This window comes from Castanea sativa, chromosome 2, assembly GCF_040712315.1.
Source record: "Castanea sativa cultivar Marrone di Chiusa Pesio chromosome 2, ASM4071231v1".
Lineage (NCBI taxonomy): Eukaryota > Viridiplantae > Streptophyta > Magnoliopsida > Fagales > Fagaceae > Castanea > Castanea sativa.
The window spans coordinates 49,210,304-49,232,936 of record NC_134014.1 but is presented as its reverse complement, the minus strand read 5'-3'; the positions used below and the strand labels follow the sequence as shown (position 1 = coordinate 49,232,936).

General features: G+C 34.0%; 2 protein-coding genes across 3 annotated transcripts; one reads left to right on the top strand and one right to left on the bottom strand.

Annotated features, from left to right (window-relative positions):
* The first annotated feature begins 1,756 nt into the window (after positions 1-1,756).
* LOC142625807 (ATP-dependent 6-phosphofructokinase 5, chloroplastic) lies at positions 1,757-11,968 on the top strand. 2 transcript variants are annotated; one of them, XM_075799529.1, is made up of 13 exons: positions 1,757-2,273; positions 2,754-2,844; positions 3,899-3,972; positions 5,056-5,167; positions 5,808-5,903; positions 6,052-6,153; positions 6,250-6,324; positions 6,956-7,096; positions 7,231-7,347; positions 7,451-7,555; positions 7,773-7,853; positions 8,830-8,958; positions 11,414-11,968. In XM_075799529.1, exons 1-13 carry the CDS (start codon positions 1,939-1,941, stop codon positions 11,579-11,581), a joined length of 1,626 nt encoding a protein of 541 aa, XP_075655644.1. In that variant the 5' UTR covers positions 1,757-1,938; the 3' UTR covers positions 11,582-11,968. The 2 variants fall into 2 exon arrangements, with proteins under 2 accessions (XP_075655644.1, XP_075655645.1); XM_075799530.1 differs by lacking the exon at positions 5,808-5,903 and having other exon boundaries at positions 1,801-2,273.
* Positions 11,969-19,339: 7,371 nt separating this feature from the next.
* LOC142623969 (cyclin-D4-2-like) lies at positions 19,340-22,034 on the bottom strand. The gene is made up of 6 exons (XM_075797460.1): positions 21,491-22,034; positions 20,907-20,993; positions 20,689-20,787; positions 20,377-20,578; positions 20,164-20,285; positions 19,340-20,026 (listed from the first exon to the last, which is right to left on the bottom strand). The coding sequence occupies exons 1-6, from the start codon at positions 21,821-21,823 to the stop codon at positions 19,799-19,801; spliced, it is 1,071 nt and encodes a 356-aa protein (XP_075653575.1). The 5' UTR covers positions 21,824-22,034; the 3' UTR covers positions 19,340-19,798.
* Positions 22,035-22,633: the final 599 nt, after the last annotated feature.

The following is a 22,633-nucleotide window of genomic DNA, read 5'->3' as shown; positions in this document are numbered from 1 at the left end:
TTCCCGCTGCTGCCACAATTTTGAGTTTACAATATAAAAGTAAAGGTTCTGTGTGACTAGACTAGACAAAAAAGAATGAAAGACAAGCTTAAAGCTTCCGTAAGCCCCTCAACCCTACATAGTGCTCCTGTGTTACTTTACTTTTCATTTCCTTTCTTTTTTATTTTCTTTATAATATATTATTTGTTATTATAATAATAAATATATTTTATATACTGCATGGAATTATAATTTATAAAATGTACTTGCATAGTTTATTAAAATATATAGTATATACTACTATATTAACATGTATTTAGCACTTCAAAAAACAATCACATGCATTTAGTTGTTGTTTACAACACATATTAAGTTATAAAGTATTGAATATTACTATTTTAGATTTCATACCCAAAAAATATATATATATATATATGGCTCCCACAAAGATAAATTTTTGGCTCCGCCACTGCAAATTAATGAGACAATGGGTACGTTTAGGAACAGCTTTATTTAGCTGAACTTGAAAATTTTTTGCTGAAAATACTGTAAAGTTAAAAGTTAGTTGAAATAGTACAATAAGACCTATGAATAATACCAAAAAGTGCAATGAAACCCATAAATAGTATAAAAAATAAGCTAAATAGTAAAAGAAGTTATCCAATATAAGCTTATCCTAAACGCAACCAATGTATATATTTTTTTTTGAAGAAAATGATAACCAAATAAGTGAAGTTTTATTAAGGTAAAAATACAAATTACACATTTTAAGTTTGATCAATTATCATTTTTTTTCTTATAAGTTTTTTTTTCATTTTGATTATGTAATTTCACACTTGTTGTCAACGTTAATACTTCCTCCACTCCATTAAAAAAATTGCGATGAGAGAAAATGTAAACTTACAAGACTACAATGACAAAAAAAAAATTATAAGATCAAAACTATAAATAAAAAAATAAAAAAAAGAAAAGAAACTTACGAGATTAAAGTGACAATTAACCAAACTAAGAGGACGTTATTATTATTTCATTAATTATTGTTGTCTATAGCTTCTTACACATGATCATACACAACAGTGTATATCATATACACAATGCATAATTATAACCGTGCACCAGATTAGTACAGAAAATAATCCCATAAAAATAGTCCCAAAATGTCCTAGAGGTTTCGAACTCAAAAACTCATAAATTACGCCAACCCCTTCGAGTTGAGAAATTATTATTTACACCAGAAGGATTGCTAATGTTCTCCCTAACCAATGAGATAATGTCATCTATGCAAATATAAATGTGAGCTTCCTAATCAACATAAAGAATAAAAAATAAAAATGATCAAATTATATTACATTTGCATAAATAACAGTATGTTAACCTCATAATTTCTCCTTTTTTTTTTTATACAATATAGAATTTACTTTAATTTAATCTAAGTATATATGTATATGAAACTTCTTCCTAGAAACTTGAACTGGCCCTTACCCTTATATCCTACAAACACTTATACTTGTAAAGTAATTATTGCACTAAAAATATATGGTAATCTCGTAATTTGCCCTTGAAGTCGTCCTTGTCCCGGTAGTATTGAAGAGAAAGAGAAAAAGGCCGGCTTGGGTCCCATTCCGTAAATTGAGGTACACGCAAGGTTATTTTGGTCATGAAACTCTGTTGAACTTTGACAAGCCTCGTGGCTCGTGGGTTTTTTTAATTCAAGTCCAACACAACACTTCCCTCATGAGTCATATATTCACTTTTGTCTCTAAAGTCTGTCCTCTCTCTCTCTCTCTCTCTCTCTCTCTGGAAAGTAGAATAGTTCGATCAACCAAAAAAATAAAAAAACAGGAACGAGTATTCTTGGTCTGCAAGAGCAAAGAGCAAATAGCAAAAAAAACCTCTTCACATTGTTCGAGAGGCTGATCGCAGTTGGGTTAGCCTAGTGATCTCTTCTCCGGTATTTTGATGGGCACTCTGTCTCTGTCGCATGCGATCACTCCCAAACTCGCTCTTCCCGCCCACGACTTCTCTTCTTCTTCTTCATCATCTTCTTCTTACTATGGACTTACCTTCCCCTACTTGAATTCCCGTTTTCAGGGATCGAGTTCAATAACCAGACTCGCCAAGAAGCTCCGCGTGTCTGCCGATTCCAGAAAGCACAGCCCCGCCGTTGATTTCAATGATCCAGACTGGAAATCCAAGTTTCAAAACGACTTCGCGACTCGCTTCAACATCCCTCACATCACTGATGTCTTCGACGACGCCGTTTCCATTCCCTCCACTTTTTGCCTCAGAATGAGGTCTGCTTCTCTCTCTCTCTCTCTCTCTCTCTCTCTCTCTCTCTCTCTCTCTCTCTATTTTTATTCAGAAGTTGTTCATCTAAGCATACTTCAAGTAGTTCAATAAGCTTTAGTGATTGTGTTATCATAGCAAAATTGCATGCTATGTATTAATTCGAACATTCCGAAAATCTCTGGAATTTTTGGTGCATTGCGTTGCTGATGCAACTAGAAAAAAAAAATTAACATTACTTCGTATTTTGAAAATTTAACTGCAACAACTTGCAATTTAAACAATTGAGTGATGACATAACTATTCATCTTTGATCTTTTTAAAATTTTGCAAGCATGAAAGATATAAGAAGAAAATGTGATCCAATAGTGGATTTGTTGTTGTAGCCTTGACTACAACTAAGTTTGTAGTCAAATTTTGTCCTTCATGAATGTGCTTTGAATTTTTAATTTAATTTCAATTATTGTATTTGTAATATGTGTTGACAGGACACCGGTATCAAAAGAGTTTGCGGGAGGTTACCCATCAGATGAGGAGTGGCATGGTTACATAAATAATAACGACAGGGTACTTCTTAAGGTATATTTTTTTTATTTCCTATATATTAAGTATTAACGTTGTAGCCAATAGCCTTGTAGCTTAATTGGTACCTTTGATGATTTCAACGAAGGCATCCAATTCAGGGAACCCCCATCTATTGAATTATCAACAAAAAAAAAAAAGTATTGACATTGCATGTTAGTCATTAATTAATCCTAATAACATTGTAATTTGTAATTTGATTTTGATGACCCTAAATTTTTACTTTTGGCAAATATACACGTTTTGGTCCCTAAATTTAGAGTCAAGTTTTATTTTAGATCCTAAAATATGAATGTTAATTTTTAGTTCTCAAAAAATTGTAAACTTTCAAAGCTAGTCCTTTCGTAAATTTGCCATTATAATTCTTGCTTATATGAAAACATTTGGCAAAGCCACGTGACACTCTGTTGTAACAGCATTGTTATGGAAGGACTAACTTGGCATGTTTACTTCTTTTTTTTTTTTTTTTTTTTTTGAGGATTAGAAAAGAACTATTCAAAATTTAGGCTATAAAATAGATCCTGACTCAAATTGTAGGGACCAATCATATACTTTCACTTTTTTTTTTTTCTCAAGAAAAAAAGTTATATATGATGCAGAAGATGCTAGTTGTGTAAGATGATGTATAATGGGAAAATTTGAAATCAATGTTTGTCACATAGCTTCAATATATCTATAAAAAGATGAATAGTTTCAAGAAATCAATATGAGATTTGATTTCTGCAAAGTATTTTTGACAGAGGCAAATGGACTAATAACGAATGCAAGTGTAGAATCCAAATTACAAATTTCAATTTTTGGAAGTTGAGGAACTTCATTTTTTCCTTTCATTCTTGCTATGTTTTTAGGATATGATTGCCCTATCTTTCACTTAGATGTTAGTTTTTTAGAACTTGCTAAATTTTAGATGCCACCTCTTTGTTCATATTTAGGGCAACAAGAACATGATTTGTATATATTCCCATGCAAAATGCTAGGGATGTGATATATTTTCTGTCAAACTATTTACTTCTACTTTTGTCATAATGTTCCTTTTCATTCAATATTGCAGGTCATTCACTACTCATCACCTACATCTGCTGGTGCTGAGTGCATTGATCCTGATTGTACTTGGGTAGAACAATGGTAATTGTCTTTCCTTAACTCTCTTATAGACGATTTTGAAAATCCAGAGTATGCATTTGGTGGCAATGATTAGAAAATTCTTTAAACACTCAATGTTGCTTTCAGAAAAATATGTGATATTGTTGATATACTAGTATAACCTAGAGTGAATGGAGATCTATAGAGGCTTGCCAATGATAAGTTTTTTGTGGACATACAGCAGTAGTGATGATGGGTGGTGGTTTGGCTCTCATGGCCTAGGGGTTCGCAAAATGCAAAGACACTATGAGAAAGGTGGGAGATTTACATGAATGTGTAGGTTTTAACTGGGATCAAGCTAGGATAAAGTTTCAAGAAGGCTCCTTTTTCTTTTCTTGGTGAGTCATCGAGTAATTACCTGTCTTTGTTGTCAATAGGCAATCATGGAGGGGTATTATGGCCTAGAGAGGCAATGCAAAGGGATTTTAGTTATGTGAGATGATTCCATGATCTAGAATGTAGGTTGCCTTGAGAATTTTCTAAAGAAGTCAATGAGCTATAGCTCAAATAACACTTCCTCTTCCCACAAGAACAGGTGAAGGATGAGAACATGGGTTTAAAAGCCATTGAATGAGTGTGTAATTTACCTATAAAAAAAAGTTACCATAACTTGTGGCTTTGATTCGACCGACCATCTCTTGGAATTTGCAGAAGAAAATGTACTCTTGGATTTCTGTTGAGATATGTGTGATTCATAGAGTCTCTAGGGAGTTGTTACCACAGTTAAGTTGGATTTTCTCTCCGAAGGAGTTGCAACACACTGACTTGGCGTTTCTGTAATTATCATGCTGACTGATAACAGTTTGATACATATCCAGTAGTTTCTTCCATTTGTAAATTTAAACTCATTCTAGAAAGAACAAAATATAAGCAAAGCATGTTGAGAAAAGTTTCCTGCAATGAGCTTTCATCAGTATTGAAAAGAAGTGAAATGTCACATGTAGTCATATTTTAACTTTTTACAAAACTCTCTCAGGAAATTGACATGTGTGTGTGTTTGGTTTATGCAATATCAGATTTCGTTTAAACTATGAATTAATAATGTGATGCATTGGAACTTGGCAGGGTTCATCGTGCTGGGCCTCGGGAGAAAATATACTTCAGACCAGAAGAAGTGAAAGCAGCAATTGTAACTTGTGGGGGGCTCTGCCCTGGTCTCAATGACGTCATCAGACAGGTCATTGTCATGACTCTTTTGTGGCGGTCATTCATTACATTGATTATAGTTTTACCCTCATCAAATTTGCAATCTTGTTTGAATAAATTATCATTTATCATTTAGATTAGTCTCAGACATTGTGGAAATCATGCAGCATCTTAATTTGTATTGTCTGGTCTAGTTTCTGGCATTTCTTTGTACTTCAACTAAACCTTTGCTTGATAGCATCTCTGGAGCTTAACAAATTTCTGTGCTTAAAAACAACAACACTAGAACCTATACGAAGCAATTATATTAGCAAGTAATATTCCTAACATGATTATATTGCTATATATTAAAAATTCCCTTGAGCATAATACTGCTCTAAATGAAAACTTGAGTTTAATCTGCATTCTTAGAACCTTCTTGAATACAATAAACATGCACCCAGCATTTTGACGCCGTAAGTTTGTAACAGCTTACTCTGAATTCTGGCAACGGTGGTGCCAAATATACATTTGAAGTTACATAAATTGAAAAAAAAAAAAAAAAAAAAAATTGATTGGTGTATAGCATTTTCAAAATGTATTTCTTTTGAACCCCCATGTGGGCATATCTAGTCAGAATGCCTACGATTTTTTTTATTTATTATAACCACTTAAATCATATTCTGCTGCAGATTGTCATTACCCTTGAAATATATGGTGTAAAAAAGATTGTAGGTATTCCCTTTGGTTATCGTGGATTTTCTGCCAAAGAATTAAATGAAATGCCAGTATGTAATCTCTCCTTTGTAATATTATAAACATTAATTGTATCATAAAAAATTTTCTATGTATTTGAGATAAATGCATGCTTTTAATCTCTGAAACTATGGTTAGAGTTGTAGATTAATTTGTTTAGGTTTTGACTTTGATCATCAGCTATCAAGAAAAGTGGTTCAGAATATCCATCTTTCTGGCGGAAGCTTGTTAGGTGTTTCACGTGGAGGACCTAGCATTAGTGAAATTGTGGACAGTATGGAGGTGCTCATTTAATCTTTCTTAACGGTTTCAAAATTGCATCTCAATTCCTGGAAGTGATAGAAGTCATCTGATTTATATTTTGCATGTTAATGCCAGGAAAGAGGAATCAACATGCTTTTTGTTTTGGGAGGGAACGGCACGCATGCTGGGGCCAATGCAATACATAATGAGGTTGTTAAGCCTGTACTTTTGCACTGATTTTGCTCACCACTTGATTTAGTTTTCTCATGCATTATTAAGATATTCTTTCCAAAATGAAATCTGCACAGAGAAGCTTTTCCAAATGCAAAATATTGCTTCTGAGTTGTCTAGTTCCCATTACAAGTTCACGTTATAAAGTCAATTAAATAAATGAATAATATTAACAAAATAAATAATGTGAACATGCATTTGAATGCAATATACTGTAAAATATCAGTGTTGTCTTCATCTTCAAGGCTAGTGGAAATGAGATAATGATGTACTGCTACTTATCCAAAAAAGAAAAAGAAAATAATGTACTGCTACTTGACCCCAACAAAACATAATGTACTGCTATATCTTGAAGATAATAACATCAAGAGCCAATGAGCTCTCACCTAAGTGGCACCTCCTCCCCTAGTGAAAGCAAGGTGGAGGGTGAGGTCATGGGTTCAAGACCCAATGGATGTGTAACTTACTAATAAACAAATCTTACAGGACGTGCAGTTGTGGCTCCTTCCTAAATTTGTCTTTACAAGTTGCTAGTGCTTGCTCTATTTCCTTCTAGGGGCTTGCCTTTTATCCTTCCTGAGGTCTAAGTTCATATATCTTCTGCTTTCAGTGCCGTGCACGACGGATGAAGGTGGCTGTAGTTGGTGTGCCAAAAACTATCGACAACGATATTCTGCTGATGGATAAAACTTTTGGTTTTGATACTGCTGTTGAAGAAGCACAAAGAGCAATAAATTCTGCATATATAGAGGTACTTCACATGCATTTTAAGTTGCCTTTGCATATATTTATATTTCTCTATTAATGTTTCCGTCTGAATTATTTCCTGGTGTTGATCCCCTCATGGTGAAATGAAAAAAAAATTTGGCCTCAATCTTGTTATAGGCACACAGTGCTTATCATGGTGTTGGCATTGTGAAATTGATGGGCCGTAGCAGTGGATTTATAGCTATGCATGCAGCCCTAGCGAGTGGACAAATTGACATATGTTTGATTCCTGAGGTACTTTTTTTTCAATCATATTCCCAAGGTACTTATTACTAGTGATCATTTGGATGCTTATTTTTGTTAGCCATTACTAACACTGCTTATATGCACATTTAAGGTACCTTTTAATTTGCATGGGCCTCATGGTGTTCTGCGACATCTGAAATACCTAATTGAGACAAAGGGTTCAGCTGTTGTCTGTGTAGCAGAGGGAGCAGGACAGGTAAGTTGCATAAGGATTACATATTTTTGGTTTTAGGTTGAATACTATTACTGATCAGGTGATGGTCATTGTGCAGTCCTTTTTTGGCTTCAATAAAAACTATGATGAACCATTTTTGTACATTCCACAACATCACATAAATGTTATAACTTCTTCCTGATATCTTTCCCCCTAAGACAGAGTAAAATTTTTCATTCTTTGTTTTTTCCTGATGCAGAATTTTCTTGAGAAAACTAATGCTAAGGATGCATCTGGAAACGTTGTATTTGGAGATATCGGTGTACACATTCAACAAGAGGTTGGTGGTTGTGTTTTGACTTATTTCTTGTGATCTTGATCTCCATGACACTAGAGACAACTGAAGTCAGTTGGTTGATGAGCGATGAGATGACTTGACTGAATGTCTAATGTGTTAGATCAGTTGATATGTGTTGCATAGTTAAAAATGGATTGCTGTTTGACCTTGTAGTTGTCATTTGTCAGAGCTAAAAATATGCCATTTTCAAGCCTTCAGGATCTAAGTTCTGTTAGTGTCTTTTGCCAAGACTACATTTCGTGAGTTGACTCCTTTGATGTTATGTGCAGTGAACAAGACCATGTGCTTCTGTACTTTAGCTGGAAATAATTGGTTATCCTCCCTTTTTTTTAATTATCAGAATTGGAGATAATTTTATTAATTATTACTGTTCATGTATTTTAAAATATTTAGCCCACGTTGCATTTGTCTACTGCCTATCTCATTATTTCTCAAATTCCCTCCCTCCCTCTCTCTCTCTCTATCTCTCTCTCTCTCTCTTACCGTTTAAAATTCTGTTTTCTTGATGGATATGTTGTGAGAGGCTGCGTTGATATCTCTGAATTCAATCATGAAAAGACTTGGAGGTTCTATTCTAATTACTCAGATACAATTTTGCCTAAGATGGCATCTTGTGTAGCTATGATGATGTACCTAAGTTTCAATGATGATGTAGCTATGATGGCTATCTTGTGTTACTGAATCTGATAGCATATATTCTTTCAAATATTATATATTGAACTTAATGTTGTCACTTCTGCATTTTCTACCATATTAAGCAATATTTCAAAAGGCACAGGTGCTTTTGAGTCAACATAATATTTTATTCTGTTGTGTATAATCTTTCTTGCTTCCAAAGAATTACCAGTATTCTGGGCAACTCTTTTTTTTTTTTTTTTTTTTTGAATCCTTTCATGCGTACTCTACATTCATTGGGCTTACTCTATTTACTGGTATCTAATTACCATTATTTTGTCAGATTAAAAAAGCTTTCAAGGCGATTAGTGTTCCAGTTGATGTGAAGTTTATTGATCCCACATACATGATCCGAGCATGCCGTGCAAATGCATCAGATGGAATTCTATGCACTGTACTAGGACAAAATGCTGTGAGTCTCTCTCTCTCTCTCTCTCTCATAGTAATTGTTAAGCTTTGTCTAAAAAGTTTAAGCTAATAAGAATAAGTGAATTTGATCATTTAACGATTATTCTAACACTCCCCATCATTATGGGTCCAAACTCTGCTCACTGAGTGGACTCAACACGTAATTTGTAAATTTTTAAACAAGAGGTAAAGTAGAGAGTGCAAATGCATCAGATGGAATTCTATGCACTGTACTAGGACAAAATGCTGTGAGTCTCTCTCTCTCTCTCTCTCATAGTAATTGTTAAGCTTTGTCTAAAAAGTTTAAGCTAATAAGAATAAGTGAATTTGATCATTTAACGATTATTCTAACACTCCCCATCATTATGGGTCCAAACTCTGCTCACTGAGTGGACTTAACACGTAATTTGTAAATTTTTAAACAAGAGGTAAAGTAGAGAGTAGAGACAATGTTCGAACTCAAAGCCACATGCTTTGGTACCATGTTAAATTACCACTTGTCCCAAAAGATTAAACTGATTGGGAATGGTGAATTTACTCACTCAACCATTATTCTAACAGTAATATATAGTCTCTCTACTGCCTGGATATGTAGCAGTTCACAGGTGTAGGATTTCAATAGTGATGGCCAGAGACTAGCCTACAGCTTAGCATCTCTTACTTGGTAGGTCTGGGGAATGTAATCAAGGGCTTCATCTTGTTTAAACCCAATTCACAAGAATATCTTAAGTAAAAACATAGGACCAAGAAGCAGTAAATGACATTTCTCAACAACCCTACTATCAACCAAGCCCTTAGTGGGGACTGCAATGACATTGAAGCTGGGCAAGTAGATCACCTGAGAAAAATAAACATCTATTGTTTGGGTTATTTACAATGTGATGAGCCAAGATCAAGACTTTCATCGCAAAATAGGATGCTTTATCATAATCAAGGGTGGACCAGTTTTCTGGGTTTGGTTCAATAATAATTGGTGGTACCAGTGAGGTTTTTGGCAAACCAAAAAACTGCTTAAATTCTTATATAAGCTGAACAAAAAATAAAACAAGTTCAAAATTGAATTGGTTTTACATCCAGTATGTCTAGACTTAAGTTAGAACCAAATAAAACAAGTTCAAAATTGAATTGGTTTTATATCCAGTATGTCTAGACTTAGAACCAATCACGGTGGGTTATGTATGGGAAATGCCAAATTTAAAACTGATTTTTAGTGGAAATGTGCATGTGAAACCTAAGAAGCACAGACATGACATGACACGAGACACAACAGTTAATTAATTATTCATTTATTTATATTGTTCTGAATATTTTGTATATTTTAAAGCTTTTTTTTTGTTTGTTGAATAGTGATAATAATTAAAATTATTGTAACTAACTATCAAATTAAACAATAAAATAAAATATTGTAAGCATGTGATAATAATTATAAATTTTAAGTTTTTAAGTATTTTAACAACATCCCCTTTTTCCATTTAGCTAGAGATTTAGAAATGAAAAGCATTAATTACATTGTCAGCCCGGTCTTTTTTAAAATAAAAAATAAAAATGACACAGTAGATGGAGGATGACAGTAAGCAGCGAGAGCAGGTGGGCTTAAACCATTAAAAAAAAAAACCCCACTATGTGCGTGTGTAACATAAAATTTTTCTAAAAAAATAAAAGGTTTGTTACAAAATAAAAACTGAAGTCAGTAGAAGTTCTTTTCAGAAAAGGATTGAAACTTCACAGTTTCCAGTTAGGATCTTTATTTTTTTTTTTTAAAGTAATTGAAAATCTTTGTTGAAGAGAATAGCAAATAAAGCATCCTGTGTACATAGGAAGTGTACTAGGCTTGCTACGAGCATCATCTAAAGTTGCACATATATAGAAATTCCTTTGAGTTAGAAAAAAAGTGACCACTTGAAGCAGTCATCCAGTCATACACAGTGAAATAAAAAAGTCATAAATATAGTTAGGAAATTTTATCTCTTGTTGACATCTATGGACCTGGTAGGTCCAGCTGTGAACTTTGGTCCTGTTCAGAAATTGGTTCAGCAAATATATTGATTCCAGGGTAGGATCAGAAATTGCCTTTTCTAATTGCATCTATGCTCAATTTGGCTGGGCCATGTAAGATTGTGGCTTGATCAGGGCCCTATTTAACTCAACCTCAAACTTGCCTTGTTTCAATAGGCAAGCCTATGAGAGCTCAAGCATGCCTGAGTTGGCAAGCTGAGATCTGGCAGTTTCAGCGATTGATCAAACTTAATCATTTTGACTTGGGCAAAGTTCAAGTGAGCATCGCTCAAATCACCTAGGGTTTGCTAGTCATTTCATATATAGGGTTGTTCTTTAAGTGCCTCTTTCACTTGTTTTCAGATTTCCTTTAGCGTTTTCAGATTTCCTTTAGCTTTTTCAAGTCTTTTGAGACGGTTCAGTCCTGATAATGTCTATTCAATACGGATGTGTGGGTTTGGCAGGTTCATGGCGCATTTGCTGGATATAGTGGCATTACTGTAGGCATATGCAACACTCACTATGTCTACCTTCCAATTCCTGAAGTCATTTCTTATCCCAGGCTGGTGGACCCCAACAGTAGAATGTGGCATCGATGCTTGACTTCAACAGGCCAGCCTGACTTTATCTAATAATTTTATTTAAGTTATAAGACTTGAAAATATATCTATATAAGCTCCCAAAGAGTAGAGTCTAGGACAGATACCAGCATCAAAAGGTTTTTTGTTAGGCTGGTCACCGCATTGCTGTAGAAGAAATAAATATCAAAGGATTACATCCCTCTACCAGGCAAAGATGAGGGAATATTTTGGATTCATTGCTCTCAGATTTCCTTGACAATAAAGTTCCAGAGGAATCATCTGGAAATTTATACTTTAGATTTAATGTTTATTACAACAATTTGTACAAAATTTGTTGTTACTATGAAATATGTCAGCCACAGTTAAAGACAATTCAAACTAGACCCTTCCGTAGTTGTCTAGCTTATCAAATTTAGTTGCATTTTTTGGATCATGTTTACTTGAGTTTAGATTATCAGCCTTGAGACTCCAATAAGTAATGTTATATTTGAATGTTGGGCTATTACGAAACATGTTCATAACATGCTGTGAATGAAACAAGAATATATGGATAAGTAGAAATATAAGAAAAGATAGGATGTGGAATGAAGAAATAAGATTAAAGATAAAGAGTCGGTGCCATTGGTGAAATGATGTGAGAGTTTTGTTTTGATGAATAAGCAAATTTATTTTAAAAGAAACGTGTGTATCAATACAGCATAAAGACACTAAAAAAGAACCAGCTAGGCCAGCCAGCATCTCAAGACAAATACAAAAGCAAACAAGGATGGGAAATCTAAACATTCAACCATCTACAAGGAGGGCACCTAAGAACTGAGCTAGAGATGCCCCATGAGCACAGCTCTGCTCTGTTCAGCACAGATGCAGAAACCACCTGTTTTCACCCTTTCTTTAACTTCCCATTTAACACTTTTGATGATAATCTCTTCAGAATTTTTTTGAGAATTCAATAGATGTATAATGGGAGAGGAGGATTTGAATTGTGGATGTTTCTGTTAAAAACATCAGGAGGATTTGAATTGTGGATGTTTTCATTAAAAACATCAGGAGGTTCCAACCAGTATATATGTAAAGTAAAAGGGCTGATAGTGAGACCCTTGGACAGAGGGCACTCAAAGAAAAGATGCCCCTGTCCTCAATTCTATTTCTGCAGATTCCACAGCTAGCATTATTAGCACATGTACCTAACTTTAAAAAGCCTCTCTTTTCTCAACAATCTATTTTAGATAGCTAGCCAACCAATGAAAGCATATTTAGGAATTGCACCCTGGAACCATATTAGTTTCCACCACTTGACCTCGAGATTTTTCCTCCTTATATAGCTCCAGGTACTAAAACAAGATTACAAACTAGACTTTGAAGAGATCCAATAAGGCCTATTTTCATCCACCAGCTCTATAATGGGAGTTTACTTTGCATAGTTACTAGGTCTTCATATTTAGCTGGAGGCCAATGCCAACCCTAATCCTGCAAAACACTAAAAACCATAACATTCAGAGAACCGGCTAAAACATGCACTAAATAACTCTATTGTCTATAAATCTGATAAAGGACACCATCTAGAAGCCACCACTCGCGCCAAAGAGAATTTTGGAGGCTGTTCCAACTTCAAATCTGAGCAGCATCCTTTCTAAGTTTTAAAATCTTCCTTAGAGCGTTTGTATAAGTTCGTGCAAAAATTCATGTCTATTTTAGGGGAAAATATATCCTATTATGGGGTATGCCTCCTATTTTAGCATGAGAACCTACATTTTTTATTTTATATACTTATTTTTCAAAACACCTCACATTAGATTATCTATTTTATATACTACATTTCATTAAAATATTAATTTTTTCTTGATTTTTTTAATTGTTTCTCTTTCTTCACATATAATAACCACCATCCACTCTCTTCTTTCATCATTGAGATACGTAAAAAAAAGAATAAATAATTAAATGAAAAATAAGTAGTGTTATTGTAAATTTACATAATTACTGTAACAAATTTATAAACTTACCATAATTATACATGGATTAATGTGAGTAATTAATTTTTAAAAAAAACCGTATAAATTTTACATATTTTTTTATTATACACAAACTGATATGAATGATCCCAAATTCACATGCAATCCCGGGGAATATTAACAATCCAAAAGCTACTGCCCTTTAAGAGATTAGCTTGGGCCCAAGGAACCCAAAAAGATCCAGCCTAAGCAAACAATGACCAAATATAACCTCTGATAGCTGTCTTGATCCAATCCTCAATCCTCTTTAAGCCTAATCCTCCCTCACTTTTTAGATTGCACAGCAAATCCCAATTTATTTTGGCACCAATTGCGAAGCTAACTAATTAAACTATTCCAAAGAAAGCTACTCAATCTTTGTTCCACGACTCTAAGGACTTTTTTAGAGAGAATAACATTCTAGACCAGTAATTTTGAAAGCTAAACAAAAATGATTGTATTAATTAAAGTTTTCTGGCATAAGACAAATATTTCACTGACCAAGAACTAACTTTGGCTGTGATTTTGCCAACTAAAGCACTCTTTCTAAGACAATCTCCGCGAAATAAGTGGAACACTTGTAAGGTACCTGACAGGAAGCTTCCTCTTTGAACTGAATGATCACAATAATTTGCATCTTTATTGTGAAGGCTTAACTTTGAAGCAACAAAAAGAACTTAACTTTGAAGGCTTCTAAAGCCGTTTGTACCAGGCTTATTGAATGGATATCTGTAGCAGAAAAACTCATCAAATTATTGGCAAAACAAAGGTGAGTTAGCCTTAAACTTTTACACTTTAGATGAAACTTGAACTTTAGTGAGTTATGAATATAGAGTTTAGTTTGGAAAAACCTTCCATTACCAAAACAATGAGATAAGGGGGACAATGGATCCCCTTGCCTCAGCCCCCTTCTACCATTGAAATAACCCACCAGCCCACCATTAAAAGATATAGAGCACTTTGGGGTGGCATACATTATTTGGCCCAAGAGAAAAACTTTGGAGGCACACTAACAGCAATGAGACAGTGAAGAATAAGTCCTGCTCATCCGAATCATATGCTTTAATTAAATCAACTTTTTAGTGTGATTGTGTGAATCTAGCCTTGCCCTTGTCTTTATGATAGTCTCGTTAAATCAACTTTTAGTGTGCGCCTTGCCCTTGCCTTTATGACAGTCTCATTAAATCAACTTTTAGTGTGCATCTAACCTTGCCCTTGTCTTTATGATTTGGTTATGTGGAAAGAAAATAGTGATTGATGTAATAGTGAGTAAAGTGATTAGATTCAAATGGAGGGAACAAAAATACCATGAATAACACTAATAGGAGTAATTAATGACTTGTTATTTCCTATATGAAGTTTGTCATTCATGCCAGGATGTATAACATAGTGGAGCCATTACAATAACAAAGTTTTTCTTTCTTCAAATTGGATTGGAGACCACCACGCACCCTTGGTGCGGTGGTCACTCCACAAGTATAAAAACTTGTGAGGTGTGGGGGGTAAGGGCCGGAGTTCAAGTCTTCAGAAGAGAGTTTCACACACATTTACACTTAAATTAGACTAGAGCAGATTTTTATCTTGTATCCAAATTGGATTGGAGGATCTCTTCCAAAATATTACTTGATAATTAATAAGACTATTCATATGTATTTTAATTACATAACTCATTAAATCTTTTAAACAATTCTCATAATTATTAAATATGTCATGTAATTAAAAATATATGTGAATGTCCATTAATTTGAATCATCACACAATGAATTGGAGTTAACTTCATCCTTAATATCTACCAACTTGTACTAAAGTTGTTTGATCCCATCATACATTGATCATGTGCAAAAAGTGTTGCCCATAATATGGTGGTAGTTATAGCTCTATGAATCATAAGAAGTATCTTATGATATAACATGTGTATGTAAAACTTCTCTCACTAGAAAAAAGAAAAAAGAAAAATCTTATATAATATTCCTTGGTCCCAAATTGTTTGGTCTGTATGCCATTTTGGGCTGTTCTAAAATTATGTTCTGTTTGAAAAGCCAAACATCAATAATTTATTAACGTTCCCTTTATGCCCTTCATTTATTTGTGGGAGCATTTTTTTAATTAAAAAAAATTAAAAACCTAAATTTTGAAATCCACTATACACAGCATCTTTATCCGCTATAGCTTTAGTAAAAGTACCAAAGCTATTGATTTACCACCAGAGTTTTTAATCTACCGAATTAAAAATTGATTTAAAAATAAAGATTGAATTTGGATTAGGCTTGGTGGCTATAGAATTTGGATTTAAATATAGGTTTACAAATTGTAATAGTAGTACACTAATAGAATTTGAAATCTACAATAACTTTGAAAATTGCTCAATACTAGATATGTTTTTTTTTTCTTAAATAATTTTTTGATAAATTTGCTTAAGGGTAATTTAGGAAATTTCTAACTTGTTTTTTTTTTAAATAAGGCCATTAATGATGTTTCCCTAAATAATTGGGTTTTTCTAATTAGGCCAAACAATTTGAGACAAAGGAAGTACTTCTCTCACAAAAAAAGTATCTTATATTACAGGTGTATGTAACATTTTTTTATGTAAAATTCACACGTGTGAACCTCATATACATGTGAAGATGATATTGTATATACTTGATAGTTGATACATAAGGCACCACATCCCTCGTATATGTACTAGGAATTCACATTTATGTACCACGCATGAATGCAAGAATATTGATGTATATATCCTTTGTACAAGTTATCACCTCCTACATATCCTAATAATCAAGCTCGTCCCTCCTTTTTGCTTAACATTTTTGGGATAGTGTTACTGTTTGTGTACAAACACACACCAGGGAATCACTGTACGTGTTGGTGATGATAGTATAGGAGAAATCTGAAAGTGCTCCTAGCCTGGCTAATAATGCACATGAAAGCAAGATTAATACGTTCATTCCTTCTCTCTTTCCCTTTTTCTTTTTTTTTAAAAAAAAAAAGATGTATGCTTTGCTCGTACAAAGCAATCACTGTGTTCTTCACCAATAAAATAGCTGTATTTTTCGTATGGCTCATGCACGTCAGCACGTGACAACATGAATAACTCGTTAAACTAAGTTCACTGAATAATACTAATATTACTGACTGGTCAAAGATCTTACATCAACTCCCCAGTCAGTAAAAGTTTGAATTTTCCTTACAAACTCGTACACGTAACCGAGTCCATCTAAATTGAGAATAAGAGTCTCTCTGTCACTCTCCAAAATGAGCCCCATTAAGTTAGCAGAATAAACAGTAAGTCGGTAATAATCTATATGTATCAGATATGATTTCAAGGTTTTAAATTGGAGATAGAATATGATTGACCAAGCCCCAAGGCTAAACTATGGAACTTTAAAAACTTTTTGTATTTGTACTTTTCTTTTTGTCTTCCCTATGTCAATCTGTTATGCTGTAACTGAAAGATCATTTTCCTACCATTAAGCTCTCATTGTGGAACTGGACAATATTAATTAAATGCTCTCTTTACCATCCAAAGCTATTGACAAAACAAAAGGGTTATGATTCTCGTGAGAGCTCTGGCCAAACCCTTTTTTACCCATCTTCCATATTTCTTTACATAGTGATATATTTAGTGCCATCTCTTTCACCAGGACGCCCACCTTTGTTTTTGTTTTTTTGTTTTTTGAAAATCCACCACGCACACTTAGAAAAGTTCTCCACTGGGTCTTGTGTTGGTGTGTGATTATTTTTGGAACCTTTTCTTTTTGTAACAATATTATAAAATAATTTATACTAGTTAATGGGTGTCCTCATGCTTCAAATGAATCTCGTATATATTAGAAAGTAACAAAAGCTAATAAATAAATGTGTCTTAAATTAAAAGTGACTCGACTTTTTATAAAAAATCAATGAAGAGCGTGGTAAACTATGTGCACAAAGCAACTTTACCCGAAAAAAGAAATCTTTGGCAAGGAAAATGTTAGTACTTGGATCACATTAAAGACAAGTACCTCAACCCCCCTTTGTTTATATATATTTAATTTGGAGTAAGAAGGAATGAAAGGATGTTCACATTCACATTTCGTAAAGATGATTTGTAATTGTCGCCCTGTGTTTATATATATTGGTTCTAGCAAGTAGCAAGAGACAATTTATACCAAACTAAAATTAAGAACTTCAGAGAAATCAATTTAAATATCTCTCAGTTAAATACAATAAGTCACAGCTGAAAATTTTGGTACCGAACCTCGACTAATTTTGCAGTGGCACTGACTCACTGAGCATCTTGTGTTCTCCCCATCCCCGTACACAAATACACATGGAGAGAGTCAGAGAGAGAGCTGAAAAATGAATAAATAGGAAGGTTTTAAAATATAAAAATTGGTACTCAAAGTTTAAGGCTGATCGAGTCATTTTAGTTTAATATCTATCTCTGAGTTGGTCTCTTTTAAAGTTTCAAGGCAAATTGCCTTCTGTAACTTACTAGTCCTGTTGGTTCGTCACTTCCATCTCATATCATATGACATGTAAATATAAGTTTATATGCTATTGGGATCCTTGATAGTACATAATAGTAGTCTGTTATAATTGGCTTAATGTTAATTATAGAATTGGCAGTGCTTAGCTGTTGTTAATCAATTAAGGTTTTTCATATTATAATGCTGTTTTCTATTTTTGACTGTTTGAGCTAGTGCTCGTTTACAGTTGCAAACATTGGTAAACAGGTAAAGGTCACACGTTGGATAGGTAATTATATTTTTATATGAGAGAGAGAGAGAGAGTGATGAAAATGTCACTTTTTGAGAGAAAATTTGAGTTTTCATGAATGAGTTCGTTTGATTAGGCATTTTGACAGTATAAAAGAACGTTTTAAAAGTTCAAAACTCTATTTGGCAACTACAACTCTTTATAACTTTCTAACAAACGCTTATTTTAAACTCAAAACACTGATTTTGAAATATCATACAAACAAACCCCTAATGGGTGAAGTTAATAGAGAAAGCTACTTCAAAGTCTTTTATTTATCATAGTCATGAGTCATGACACTGAAATTATTAGTTTTAACCATCACTTGAAATTAAAATATATTAACCATAATTGACATATAATCTCTCTCAGTATTATTATTGTTATCATTTTAAATCTCCCACCAACCGGTTCGATTATTATTTTTGGACAATAACTTTACTCCTGTCATTGTCAAAAGTGAGAAGTTAGCTGCAACAAAAGCTATAATTTCTTAGAGGAAAACCAACATATATAGTAAGAAATTATTACCAGCATTACTATGGAGTCAAACCTAGCGGTAATAATTTCACTTTTCATTGTTTTGTTAGTAAAAATTTAAAAAAAAAAATGGCCCACAATAAAAGTATATAACTACTCTGCTTTTTAAAATAAAAAAATTGACCACACGTGCCCATCAGTTCATCTCAAGTCTCACTCTGAAACGCAAATGACATGTGTCCACAATGAATTAGCTTTGTACACTACACACTACAGTGCATTCCCAAGGTTTCTTATGCTACCTTTTTTTTTCATCATTATTACATTAGACTTAACAGGATGGGTGCAGAGCAAGCCCAGATGTTGACCGGAAACAATCAAAACAAAAGATGGTTGTGGACCTGGCTGGGCTCAGGGCTGGAGGGCCCAGCTTGGCCATTTCCAATTCCAAGAACAATAAACAGACAAAATACAATAATTATTACCAGAGCCAAAACGACATCGTTTAATCTAATTTGTCATCAATCCATATGGGGCACGGTAATATTAGAAGTATTAAGGCAACAACCATGGTTCTTTGGTTCTTTTGTTAAGGACAAACTAATTTCTGTTTCAAAACTTGATTGATGGATATTTTTCTATTTCTCATTGGAAGAAAGAAAACAAATTTAAGAAATATTCCCTCTATAATATCTCCCTCACTTCCTTCTCTCTCTCATTTGAAATGGAAGCTACAACAAAAAGCTGTATTTTTCTAAACACATACTAATCCACCAGGACAACCACCACCATTTCCTAATATAAAATGGCTGTCTCAGAATTTGTGATTATAAACAGCTAATGACTTTCTTTCTCATGCAAGAAGTATGACACCTCCTTAATTGCTTTCTACCTTAATTTATTTATTCAAAACTCTTTCTTTCTCTCTCTCTCTCTCTCTCTCTCTCTCTCTCTTCCTTTGTAACAAAAGGGGCACTTCCAAAACCACACCAAAAATCCCATTCAACCAAACTGATTGGACTAGGGTGTGAAGGATAAAAATTCACATGTCATGACTTGAATTCTACTTTAGATGGTCTGTCTGGAGTCTTCCCCTTGTATCTGGACTATTATGTGAAGAATTTGCACATGACCCAACTGTTAATTCATCACTTTTATAGCTCAAGCAAGCAGCATCTAAAACCCCAACAGGGCTTTGGGGCACAGATGAAGCTAAGTTACTTGCCACATTAGCAGAGCCACTAATCAATGACAAATCTTTCATCAGTTCAAGAATCTTCACCACCCTTTCCTGCAAAATCCCACACATAAACCAAATTTCTCATAAGCTCATCAAATTGGAACAAATATAAAAGGTCAAATCTTTTTATAAGCAAAAGCAGATATGTCCTGTCCTGGATTTATTTCAGTGGGCACCACCAGTTTTACCTTTTCTACATGTTTGAAACAAGACATGGCCTTATCAATGTCCACTTCCTGAATTTGCCTTGAAATAGAAATGGCCACTGCTGCAGCAATTTCAGAAGGCCTGAATTCCAAGAAGTCAATACCTGCAATCAATTCCCACCAAGCACTGCATCAAACCAATTAATTCTCAAGAACATCCAAGTACAGAATGTAACACAACAAATGGGGACAGACCTTTGATTGTGCTTAATATGAGTTGTACTGATCTAGAAATGGATAATATTGATGGATACTGAACTTTGTTAATCTTGCTTAGAAAGTAATCAATGAATGAGCAAGGGGTAAGAGCTTGCATCCTCCAACCCAATGTGCCCAGCACCAGAAGCTCCATTCTCTGTATAGAATTAGCTCCAAACACAAACTTAGGTTCTCCCACCTGCACACAATCACACATCACAAAGGCAACCAGATCGAATCAATACCAAATTCAGAACATATCAAATTGCCAAATCAACAACTTCAAATTATTGTGCATGAATTTTATACCTGTAAATCTACCAATTGAGGCACTTTAGTCTCCTCCATTTTGGCTGCTAATGACACACAGGCTACAGCTAACAATTGCACAGCCCAACTTTTATCTCTCTATATGCCCAAGAAAAATGGTAAACAAACATCAAGGATAGAGATAATCAATAAGGAAACACAATAATAAGAATAAAATCAAAGAAACAAGCATACTTGCTTTCTATGTCCGAACTTACTGGCAATTCATTAATTGATAGGAAGCGATCCAAGTAGTTCATGGATAGACACACGCTTGATGGTCCAAAACTGTAATGATCATAAGCCTGTTGATCACAATGAACAAAACCCAGTCATTAAGAGAAGTGACCCTCTCATGAATCAAGAAAGAGATTATATTTGATGAACAAATTATCAATCTGACACGAGAAACAATAAACCAAGAATTTGTCAAAATGGGAATGAATGGCAAAGATAGAAGGAAAACTCAAATCAAACTAAACAATCCATTCAAGTTACCACACAAAACTCGTTAAGGAATAAACATAAGATTCATAGACAACTTAGAAATTGATTAAACAAGGTAAAGCACAGAAAACACATTTCATAAATGAAGATGAAATTCTATTATGAGAAAATTGAACATTGTTAAGAAATTAGTCTTGGTAATAACACCATAACATGTTCTTGAAAACAAAAACACAGTTGCATAAACCTGAAATACTCATAAAAACCACAAGAGAATCAAAGGCATTATGAGTGGAACCGACAATCAATGGGATAAAATCCAAAAACCAATTTGAGAAAAATCAATTAGACCAACCTTCCAAATCCAATCAAGAGCCTCTCTCCTAACACTCAAGTCCAAGTCCCCACAGCGCAGTCTCCCGAGATAATCATCTCTGGGTAAATGCTCTCTCTCCCTCTCAACCATCTCCCTCACTCTCTCCTCACTCTGCAATGGAAAACCCTCCAAGGATTCGGATCTAATAGTGTCAAAAATCGAGTCTTTATTGTGTGTGTGATTGTTTTGGTGGTTCCAAGAAGGGGAAACCCCAAACCCATCTGTGGCATTGCCATCAACATCATCAAAACAAGTATTGGTGTTCTCAGCACAGAGAAGGCTTGAGGTGGAACAGTCATGGCTTTCTGCCATTGAAAGGACCTCAAAAATCTCTCAGAACCCAAGAAAATCTCATCAAAAGAGAGTTCTTGAATAAGTTTTTATCAAAGATTGTGGCTTGCAAGGGTGAGCATTTTTTTTTTTTTTTCTCTCCTTATTGTGCAGTAAAGACTATAAGAGAAGAGAGCAAGTGAAGAGTATAAAATAGAGAGTGAGATTGGGGGGTGGGTGAGGATGAGACTATGAGAATGACAAATGAAGGAGCTTTTTCTATATGTAGGAAATGAAAGTTTAAGTCTTAGGGTAAACGAGACATTTTGGGTCGATATGGTTGTGGATTCATATTTTTGTAGGCCATAGAACCCAAAAAAAAAAGGACAAGGAAAGTCCATCACAACCAAAAAAAAGTTGGGATGAGGGGGCTGACGGCAAGGAAATAAAATTCCCAATAATATACGCAAGTAAATATATTGAATTAAAAAATTATAAATATTTTCATAAAAATATAAAATAAAATTTGGGTGATTATTAGCCATGTGTGTGTGTGTCATGGACCTCATGGTGTGTCAATTTTATCTTTTGGGTGATTAATAATGAATAAAATGAGTAAAGTTATGGTGGATGATTAATCATTAAAAAATGCAACAAAATATTTAAGAAAATGTATTTTGGAGGACATTTAAAAATACTAGAAAAAGTGTTAGTGAAGGTGTTCGGAGGGGGAGCAAATATGAAACTTGCAACGAGGGCATAAGCATAAAACATAAAACATATATAGATATATAAAACAAAATACAAAAAAGAGTAAGATAATTATGCGGGCATCAAAAGCCTTGCAACTCA

Coding starts and splice junctions, on each gene's coding strand:
- LOC142625807 (XM_075799529.1), top strand. CDS start 1,939: ATGGGCACTCTGTCTCTGTCGCATGCGATCACTCCCAAACTCGCTCTT. Junction 2,274..2,753: donor ACTTTTTGCCTCAGAATGAG/GTCTGCTTCTCT, acceptor ATGTGTTGACAG/GACACCGGTATCAAAAGAGT. Junction 5,904..6,051: donor AAGAATTAAATGAAATGCCA/GTATGTAATCTC, acceptor TTTGATCATCAG/CTATCAAGAAAAGTGGTTCA.
- LOC142623969 (XM_075797460.1), bottom strand. CDS start 21,823: ATGGCAGAAAGCCATGACTGTTCCACCTCAAGCCTTCTCTGTGCTGAG. Junction 20,994..21,490: donor CTCTTGATTGGATTTGGAAG/GTTGGTCTAATT, acceptor TGTGATCAACAG/GCTTATGATCATTACAGTTT. Junction 20,579..20,688: donor CTCAATTGGTAGATTTACAG/GTATAAAATTCA, acceptor GATTGTGTGCAG/GTGGGAGAACCTAAGTTTGT.